Source organism: Lepus europaeus, chromosome 7 (genome assembly GCF_033115175.1).
Source record: "Lepus europaeus isolate LE1 chromosome 7, mLepTim1.pri, whole genome shotgun sequence".
In the NCBI taxonomy this organism is placed as follows: Eukaryota; Metazoa; Chordata; class Mammalia; order Lagomorpha; family Leporidae; genus Lepus; species Lepus europaeus.
This window is the reverse complement of record NC_084833.1, coordinates 16,418,504-16,429,377: the sequence shown is the minus strand read 5'-3', so window position 1 is coordinate 16,429,377 and position 10,874 is coordinate 16,418,504. Positions and strand designations below refer to the sequence as shown.

At 40.4% G+C, this 10,874-nt stretch overlaps 1 protein-coding gene across 1 annotated transcript; it reads left to right on the top strand.

Moving 5' to 3' along the window:
- Positions 1-930, top strand: LOC133763676 (olfactory receptor 4C6-like). Its single transcript, XM_062197469.1, has one exon. The coding sequence runs from the start codon at positions 1-3 to the stop codon at positions 928-930; it is 930 nt and encodes a 309-aa protein (XP_062053453.1).
- The last annotated feature ends 9,944 nt before the right edge of the window (positions 931-10,874 follow it).

The following is a 10,874-nucleotide window of genomic DNA, read 5'->3' as shown; positions in this document are numbered from 1 at the left end:
ATGGAGCATCCGAACAATGTGACTGAATTCATTCTTTTGGGTATTACCAAGAACTCGGAGCTGAGGAAGATCTTGTCCGCTGTGTTTCTGGTCATGTATGTGGCCACAGTGCTGGGAAACGTACTCATTGTGGTAACTATCATCTCAAGTCAAAGCCTGAGGTCACCTATGTACTTTTTCCTTACTTTCTTGTCCCTCATGGACGTCACCTACTCTTCTGTCATTGCCCCCAAGATGATTGTGGACTCCTTCTCTGAGAGCACCACCATCTCCCTTGAAGGCTGCATGACCCAGCTCTTCGCAGAGCATTTCTTCGGTGGTGTGGGGATCATCCTCCTCATGGTGATGGCCTACGACCGCTACGTGGCCATCTGTAAGCCCCTGCACTACACCGCCATCATGAGTTCTCGAGTGTGCTGCTTGATGGTCGGAGGCGCTTGGGTGGGGGGATCCATACACGCCACAATACAACTTCTCTTCATGTACCAAATACCTTTCTGTGGTCCCAATATCATTGATCACTTTATGTGTGATTTATTTCCATTGTTGAAACTTGCCTGCGTAGACACTCACACCCTGGACCTCTTAGTCATCCTCAACAGTGGGGTCATGTGTCTAACTATCTTCCTTATCCTCCTCACCTCCTATGTGATCATCCTCTGCTCTCTGAAGTCTTGCAGCTCAGAAGGGCGGCGCAAAGCCTTCTCCACCTGTGGCTCCCACATCACAGTGGTGGTCTTGTTCTTTGTGCCCTGTATTTTCTTGTACGTGAGGCCCGTGGTCACTTATCCTATAGACAAGGCAATGGCTGTGTGCTTTACCATTGTTGAACCCATGTTAAATCCCTTAATCTACACCTTGAGAAATGCAGAGGTGAAAAAAGCCATGAGGAAACTGTGGATGAAACAAAGGACGCTGAGAGACTGCTAGTGTACGTGCCAAGAACAAATCGTGCCGACAAGACCACTGAGCACTACTCCTCAGTCATTCCAATCAATGCGGCACTCAGAAACCAAAAGTGTCTTGTAAGCCCACAAAACAGGTCAAGATACTAAAAGGTCCTTCCTATAACCACAATGCATCATGCCAAGTATATTTTTGTACTTCATCCCCTTTCTCAAAAGTTTTCATTGGTTCACTTGTTTTCAAAACCTGCACTTTGCATTGTTCGACACTTTCCCAGTTCATGACTATCTTTATCTTTCTGTCTGTTAGAATGATGTTTCCCAGAAGCTTTGATTGGCTATTTTCCTGTTTCTTCTTTTCTCCATCTCCAGAAAAATCACCCCTTCCACAGACTGCCACTTACTGACAACTTTTTCTAATCATTCCACTCTGTTTTTTTGGATCCTGGGTATATCCTTGTATTTATGACAACAAACCATACCTTCAAAATATTTCTTGGCTTCAATCTGTGATCTCCCCCATAAAGAAAGTAATTCTCAATAAAGCATGGGTTCTGTGTATTTATTCATGCTGTAAATATGCTGCTTAGAAACTTCCCCATCATGGAGTGTGTGCTTCATAAATATTGTCGGATGAATGTAAGCCTGAAAGACACTACAAGGTTTTAAAAGTGTTGAAACAAATATAAACATAGAAGTGGGGATGATAAACATATATAAAAACTTTTAGAATTGGATTTCCCCTTTTCATTCTTTTAAGTGTCAGCTTATTAGGCACCTCTTGTCATTTTTTAGAGAAGCAAAATGAGGCACTTGTAGCAGAGTCAAAATAGAGTTTAGAATCATGTGTCTATGGCTTGTGGTTGTATACTTTATATAAGACCAGAGTAACTAAACAGACCTGATTTATTGAATATGGATGTTCCATACAGGCTGAAAGTTAAAAGCTAGAAAAAAGTATTCCATACAAAAGGAAATAAAAAAATGAGCAGAAGAAGATATTAAAGCATTATATAAAATAAACTTTAAGACAAACTGTTAAAAGAGACAAAGTAAGGGCTGGCTCCGTGGCGCAGTAGGTTAATCCTTCGCCTGCAGTGCCGGCATCCCATATGAGTGCTGGTTCTAGTCCCAGCTGCTCCTCTTGCAATCCAGCTCTCTGCTGTGGCCTGGGAAAGCAGTGGAAGATGGCCCAAGTGCTTGGGGCCCTGCATCTATGTGGGAGAGCAGGAAGACGCACCTGGCTCCTGGCTTTGAATCGGCGCAGTTCTGACCTTTGCGACCATCTAGGGAATGAATCAACGGAAGGAAGACCTTTCTCTCTGTCTCTTCCTCTCACTGTCTGTAACTCTACCTCTCAAGTAAATATATAAAATCTTTTTTTTTAAATAAGAGACAAGGTCATTATGTAATGATTAAGGGATCATTTCAATCAGAACATGTGACAATAGTAAATATACATGCACCTAATTCTGGGACAGCTATTTGAAACAAATGTTAATGGATCTAGACAGATATATGTGCTCCCCAACAAAAAGAGTGGGAGATTTCAATATCTCACTTTTGTCAATGGATAGACTAACTAGATAATTAATCAAGAACAAAGAATAGAGCTAGTCTACACTGTAGACCAAATGTATCTAATTGATAGCTACAGAACATTTCATCCTACTGCCACAGAATACACATTTTCATCTATGCATGAGACCTGCTCTAGGATAGACAATATGAAACAAGTCTCAACAAATAAAAACAAATTAAAATTATACCATGTATGTTTTCTGATCACAGTGGAATGAAGTTGGTATTTAACAAGAGAAACTCTAGAAAATATAATATACAAACACATGAAGACTGAATAACATTGTTTTGAGTGAATATTAGGTTATAGATGAAATCAAAGGGGAAATTAAAAAAATTCCTTGAAACAAATGAAGATGACAACACCTATATCAAAACTTATGGGACAGGAAAAGTAGCATTAAGAAGAAAGTTTATTGCAATTAGTTTCTGCATCAAGAAATTTGAAAGGCACTAAATAAATGACCTAACAGTGCATCTCAAGGACCTAGGAAAACAAGGGGATACCAAACCCAAACTTAGTAAGAGGAAATAATAAAAATTAGAGAGGAAATAAACAAAACTGAAATTTAAAAAAATCATACAAAAGAACAGTGAAATGAAGTGCTGATAAAAAAATAAAATTGGTAAACGATTGGCCCAATTAACTAAACTAAAAAGGTAAAATACTTAAATTCATGTCAGAGATGAAAAATGATTTTACAAGTGATTCCACAGAAAAATAAAGAATCACCAGGAATTATTACAAACAACTATATGACAACAGATTGGAAAATATAGTAGACTATATTTTTAAAAACATTTAATGATTAATTTTAAAGAGAGAGTGGTAGATAGGGAGAGACAAAGAGGTAAAGAGATCTTCCATCCACTTTTATGCCTCAGATGGTTGCAATAGTGCCAGCTGGTCCAGTCTGGAGCCAGGAGATCTGAACTGTTTGGGTCACCAACATGGTGCCAGCAGCCCTACCAACTAAGCCACATTCCACTGCTTTCCCAGGCACGTTAGAAGGGAGCTGGATTGGAAACCGAGAAGCTGGGATTTGAACCAGCACTCTTGTATGGCATGTCAAAGTTGGAAGTGGCAGTTTAATCTGCTGTGCCACCAACACTGACCACTGTCTTTATTTTTTTATAGGAATTTTCTATTATCAATAATAACTTGTAAGTAATCTGATATTTATATGTAAATATAATATCAAATTATATATATCAGATTACATGTATATGATATGTATATGGGTTTAAAAACATGTATTTGGCTGGTGCCACAGCTCAATAGGCTAATCCTCCACCTTGCGGCGCCGGCACACTGGGTTCTAGTCCCTGTTGGGGCGCTGGATTCTGTCCCGGTTGCCCCTCCCCTCTTCCAGGCCAGCTCTCTGCTGTGGCCAGGGAGTGCAGTGGAGGATGGCCCAAGTGCCTGGGCCCTGCACCCCATGGGAGACCAGGAGAAGCACCTGGCTCCTGGCTTCAGATCAGCACGGTGCGCCAGCTGCAGCGCGCCAGCCACGGTGGCCATTGGAGGGTGAACCAACGGCAAAGGAAGACCTTTCTCTCTGTCTCTCTCTCTCACTGTCCACTCTGCCTGTCAAAAAAATTTAAAAAAAATAAAAAAAAGTATGGGTTTGAAAAACTCAGAATTACTCACATATATACATATGAATTTGAAAAATATGTATGGATTTGAAAAAATTCATCATTACTTATATATTTACATATATATGATTTGAAAAAACTACATGTGGTTTTGAGAAATTTAGCACTACTCATGAGAAAAGGCACAGCAAAGTAGGACTAGAAGGGTATTTTAATTTGAAGAAGACTTTCTGCCTAAAATCTGCTGCAAAATTAAGGGGAACTATAAGGTGAGATTCCTATTTCATTTAAAAAGTTTTTTTTTTTAATTGCACATAATTTTTTATTTTTTTTATTTTGAAAGGGAGGGAAGTAGGAAGGAGAGAGAGGGAGAGAGGGAGAGAGGAAGAGGAATGGAGAGAGAGAGAGAGAGCAGGAGAGGAAGAGGGAGAGGAAGGGGGGGAGAGAGAGGGAGAGAGAGAGAGAGAGAGAGAATCTCTCAACAGCTAGCTCACTTCCTAAATGGCCACTACAACTGGGACTCAGACTGAAGTCAAAAGTCAGGAACTCGATGTAGGTCTCCCAAGTGAGTGGCGGGGACACAACTACTCAAGCCAGGGTACACACTAGCAGGAAGCTGTACTCAGAAGCCAAGTTTGGACTGGTGCCCAGGCACTCCATAAGCAGAATATGGATGTTCTAAGGAGTACTTATTCACTACACCAAATGCCTGCTGTTCACTAGGCAAATTTAAGCCATCAAGAGGACTTCCACAGATCATTACAATTATATCAACCAGTCTTCCAACATTTGTTCACTTATAAGCTGCTTTTCTGTGTGACACTATACGTGAATTATATGAGCCCCAATCCACAGCCATTGAAACCACTAAGTTTAAGTTATCTCCTTATGACTTATTCAAGGACATTGTTCAAAGAATCTCTTTTGTTTCATCTTTCATTTATATTTATCTCTCTACCGGATCATTTTCAATAACAAAGAAATAATCTTCCATTTCTCTGAAAATATCTTTCCTTGACCCCTCTTTCTTCATCAACTACCATCCTATATCATTATCCATCTCTGCAGCAGCACTCAAGAGATTCTTATAATTCTTTTCTTCAATTCTCTTTAGACCTCTTTCAGTTCTGCTTCTATATCTAACACTTTCTGAAAATGTTCTTTTCCAAGTCACAAATGAACTCTGTAGCATAAAACTTTAACAATTATTGCTCATTTCTTATCTTACAAAATCAATTAGCAACATGTAACTCAGCTTCTCTTCACATATTCTTTTGAAAAGATTAATATTCACAAATTAATTGCTGCAGCTTGGATTTCATCTTGAGCCTAAGTCCTTGAAATCAACTTCCTCCATCACATTTCTACCTGAATGGCTAATATATGTATTAAAATAAGCAAATCAAAATGTGTACCCCTGATTCTTCCCCTAACCCTGGGTTCACTTTACTTTTATTTTCTATCTTAATTGATGCTACATTTGGTCCCCTATGTCATAATCCATATTCAGTTAATCAGGAAATCCTACTAGTCAATCCTTAACATGGAACCCAGACAGGATCATTTAAATCAATTTTAGAATAGTCTTTTTGTTCCAAGTTCCCATCAACTTTCACCTGCATTACTTCTCTTATCTATTCTCTCTACATTTTTTTTAAAAGATTCATTTAATTATTTGAAAAGCAGAGTTACAGAGAGGCAGAGGCAGAGACAGAGAGAGTTCCTCCATCTACTGGTTCACTCCCCAAATGGTTGCAAGGACCAGAGCTGAGTCAATCCAAAGCCAGGAACCAGGAGTATCTTCCAGGTCTTCCACATGAGTGCAGGGACCTAAGCACTTGAGCCATCTTCTGCTTTCCCAGTCACACCAGCAGGTAGCTGGATCAGAAATGGGACAACTGGAACTCCAACTGGAGCCCATATAGTGTGTCGACACTGTAGACAGTGGTGTTACCCACAATGTCACAGTGCTGGCCCCTACTCTCTCTACTTTTATCTTGATAACATCTGGTCCAATATTTAGTCTTCAACACGGCATTCATGGTTATCTTTTAAACTCATAATTCAGACTGATGTGAGAAATGAGCATACTGATTTCCAATCCAGGTTCTTGCCTCACAAAAAGGGAAGAATTTAAAGCAGAGGCCTAGTAATGAGCACAGATTTATTTAATGGTGAGAGAATAAAGATAAAATGCAATGCATGAGTGTGGGCTTCCCCACACAGAGGGATACAAACCAGAGTAGGGCATGGTGTTGCCCATGAAAGAAAGAGAAAATGAGAGTGATATCTCTAAGTGTGGTCCTTGGCAGAGAGACTTCTCTCCTACCTCTCTTTATGAGGTAGTGACAGGTGCCCTAATTGGATATAAAATTGGGCTAGGGACTTGACACTTTGTTCTCTAGCGAGACAGGTTCATTCATCCTGGGAAGGTGGGCGTATCAAACTGAGAGTTAGACACAGTGTTACTCTGTGGGGGTACAAGAATTTCAACTCACCTAAACTGTTACTGTCTAGTTCCAATATATCATTCCGGCACTTAGAGATTTTCACCTCTCAATCTTAATGGGGTGGTGAAAGATGTGGATCTATATTCTACAGCTACTTCCTGCTGATCAGATTCACAGGCCCTCCCTGTCCTGGGTATGGAAATCTCTACCTAGCACATCTAATGAGTCTGTATCAAGTGCCAAAAGATTTTCATCAGTTACTGCCAATGGTTCCAACCGCTGCATGGTCATCATTGCTTTTGAGAGGGCTTAAAAGGCTGAAAAAAATCCAAATTTCTTAATCAGGATGAGCATAATTGGAAAAAGACAGATTGTGGGTGGGATCCCTACTAGGAAAGGGAGAATATGTTACATCATTTTATAAATAGTGGGAAATGGTAGAGTTTCTTCACCTGAGTTACAGAGCTATTTGATGTTGCAATGTCTTTTTCAGTGAGCATACTGCTATTAGAATATATGTAATAGATTCCATTAATTACTACACATACTCTGCCTTTTGTTTTGTTTTGTTTTTTTGAACCAGTATGTATGCTAGGGCTACTTGATTTTCAATGATTACTTTAGTTAGAGCATTCACAGACTTGAGTATTTTCTGTAAAATCTGGCAAGTAGTCTGAATTAAGTTATACCAGACAATAGACAGGTTTTTCAAATGGCTTCATGAGATATCTCAGGATTTCCTCCTATTATGATAAAAGAATGCGTCTGGGAATTTTCCTGCTGACAGCAGCTTTCTGAGACAATAAGGAGAAGAGACAAGTAAAACATGTCTGCCATAAAGTCCAAAAGCTTTCATATGACAAAATTCAAGATTTTTCTTACATTTTGTTTTTGAAGAAATATTTGATATCTTCAATTGGCTCACAAGAATAGCATACTTATCCTCTGTATTCACATTTGAAGACTCAAGAGGTGAAGGTTTAATCCTTGACAAATGTACTCATCTAGAAATTTCCAAACAAATGAGGATGGTCTCTGAAGACTTGAGGAAGAATTTTCCAAGCATACTGAAGGTTGTATTTGAGGATATGTCAGCCCATCAAAGGAAAACTAATACTGATATTCTAGGCTTTATGGTATGCAGCAGAAAACATCCTATAGGTCTGTGACTGTGTACCATGAAATTAGATCAAGTGTCTGTTAATATGGCATAAGAATTTAGCACAATAGGGTGAAGTTGAACGAATACCTCATTAATAGCTCTGAGGTCCTAAAAAATTCTGTATCCTCCATTTTTTTTAAAAAAGTCATATTTATTTATTTGAAAAGCAGAATTACAGAAAGGAGAGGTGGGGAGAGAGAGAGAGAGAGAGAGAGAGAGAGAGAGAGAGAGAAAGGGAGAGAGAGAGAGCACTTTCCATCTGCTGGTTCACTTCCCATGTGGCCACAATGGCCAGGGCTGGGCCAAGCTGAAGCCAGTAGCTAGGACCTTCATCCAGGCCTCCCATGTGGGTGAAGGGGACCAAGTACTATGGTCATCCTATGCTGCTTTCTCAGGCTCATTATCAAGGAGCCAAACCAGAAGTAGAGCAGCCATGACTTGAACTAGTGCCTATATGGGGTGCTGGTATCCCAGTTTACCCTGCTATGGTGGAATGATAGACCCCCTATATTTAATTTTAAAACATGCAAAATGAGGCGTTTTGCAGGGAGACTGACATGGAACCTGGACTCCATGTTAGAGAAACTTTCAATCAAGGGCTGGAGTCCCCATGTGCATTCTCGCTTTATGGGGTATTGATGTCTATGAGGAAATTTAGTCATCTGTGAGAGGAGTCTGACAGAAACGGCGTGTGCAGCCCTTCCAGGTACTCTCTGATCCCACACTTGAGGATCTACTCTTTTATTTCAGCAGGAATATAATTCAGATTGGGGTCTGCCTCAGTGCTTGTTAACAAATAAGTTAAACTTAGGAGAATTTAGAAGCAGTTAACTTGAGACAAGAACCCAGGAACATGAATCTCTTACAAGTAAAAGAGTTGAATATTCAGATGTTACCAGGAACTGGCACGAGATAAGAACATCTTTTATTTGACAAACTAGGGGCAAAGTGAGTTTTTTAGAATTAAGTTTACCTTCAGCTCCCATAATAATAAAACTTTTTGATGATAGGTGTCTTGCATAGAAAGTTAGTACCCAGTGACTCCTGTGCCAATTTAAGAAATTAACACTCTCTTAGGGTGGTGCTGTGGTATAGTCAGCTAAGCCTTGCCTGTAGTGCCAGCATCCCATATGGGTGTGAGTTAGTGTCCCGGCTGCTCCTCTTCTGATCCAGCTTTCTGCTATGGCCTGAAAAGCAGTAGAGGACTGATGCAAGTGCTTGGGCCCCTGCATCCACGTGGGAGACCCAGAAGAAGCTGCTGGCTCCTGGCTTCAGATCGGCTCAGCTCCAGCCATTGCAGCCATCTGGGGAGTAAACCAATGGATGGAAGACCTTTCTCTGTGTCTTTCTCTGTCTGTAACTACCTCTCAAAAATAAATAAATCTTTATAAAAAATTAACACTCTCATCAGTAACATGAAGAAAGGGGAAAGGAGGGAAAAAGGGGGAGAGAGAGAGAGAGAGAGAGAGAGAGAGAGAGAGAGAGAGAGAGAGAATATTCCATCCACTGGTTCATTCCCCAAATGGCAGCAACAAACTGCAACAGACTTTTTATTTTTTATTTTTGACAGACAGAGTGGATAGTGAGAGACAGACAGCGAGAAAGGTCTTCCTTTACCGTTGGTTCACCCTCCAGTGGCCGCTGTGGTCGGCACGCTATGGTCGGCGCACTGCGCTGATCTGAAGCCAGGAGCCAGGTGCTTCTCCTGGTCTCCCATGGGGTGCAGGGCCACTTGGGCCATCCTCCACTTCACTCCCGGGCCACAGCAGAGAGCTGGCCTGGAAGAGGAGCAACCGGGAATGAATCCGGCGCCCTGACCAGGACTAGAACCTGGGGTGCCGGCACTGCAGGCAGAGGTTTAGCCTATTGAGCTGTGGCGCCGGCTGAAGTTATTACCTTTAATAGTCATTAGGGTGGAATCCCATGATTAATTCTGATGACTTTAGAAGGAGAGGGCCACAGGCAGGGGATTAACCTACTGTGCAACAAAGCTGGCCCCAGAATTTCAATGAAAAGGAAATACATACTTCTGTTGTAATCCTATAGGAAGATGGTGACTAGAGCTTTGGATATTCTGAAGAATCGTACCAATTATGCATTTTACTATAGGGTGTGAACAGATACAAAATACGTAGGAAGTCATATTAATGGACTATAAAGCTATGAATTGCTTGAGGTGGTCTTTCTTTAAAAAGACCTGATGATCCAAGTCTAAGCTTTCCCTCAGTCTTAGTCTCAATGCTATGTTCAATAACAAACCTGCTCGGTGAACTTTTCAAATAAAATGAAAAGAGAAATCTTACTTTTGTCTCTTAAAATTGTACCTTTATATTTAAACTCATGAGTTTCAAGATTAGTTTCTGAGATAAAAGAACTTTTTTATTGATCAATGATATTATGCCTATTTACACAAAAGTTGCTATTCTTTAATAGACACTCCTTGAATTCTAGTTGCAAACATCACACATTTTCCTCATGGATTAATGTTGTCCTGTCCCAGAACTCCAGAACTCAGCTCAGCTTGTACTTATTTCATACACAGACATTCAGCCCAAATTCTGCAAAAAGACACCCTATTCCACCACACCAGCTGGTGTTCTGTTCCTGTATTTAGAGGGAAATGAAAGCCTTTTCAAATATAAACCAAATAGAAAAAGCCCTAATTGTTCAGGGACATAAAAGTTTTAGAGACACTTGAACAAGTCAAGCCACACAATGTTACTCATGGACAGGCACACTGTTGGGGAATTTCCAAACTCTGTGGGGAACTGTAGAGCAACTTGACAGGTTCCTGACCTCTTAGGGACATCTGTTTAAATTCCAGGTGAAGCCAAATGGGGAAAGGTTGTTTCTTCTTTTTTCTTTCCTAGGACTATGTTGAAGACAGCGCTTGGGAAGCCAGGGTAACTTCTCCTTTGTCTCTTCCTCTGTTTCAGATGTGGAAGCAAGACTTGGAAACAACTTTCAGACTTAGATCAGTCAGCGAATCAGCTCCTCTTTATAGAAGTTAGGAAATTTCCATCTCTGGAATTTGCAAGGAAAATACATTGTGAGATTCATAATCCATATTTGAGCATTTTCAGATAGTGTTTTAAATGGTGAGAAGGCACTTCAAAGTGTTGTTGTTTCTTCAGGCAACCATGCTTAAGCGTGGACTGCATGAATTTGTCGTTAATA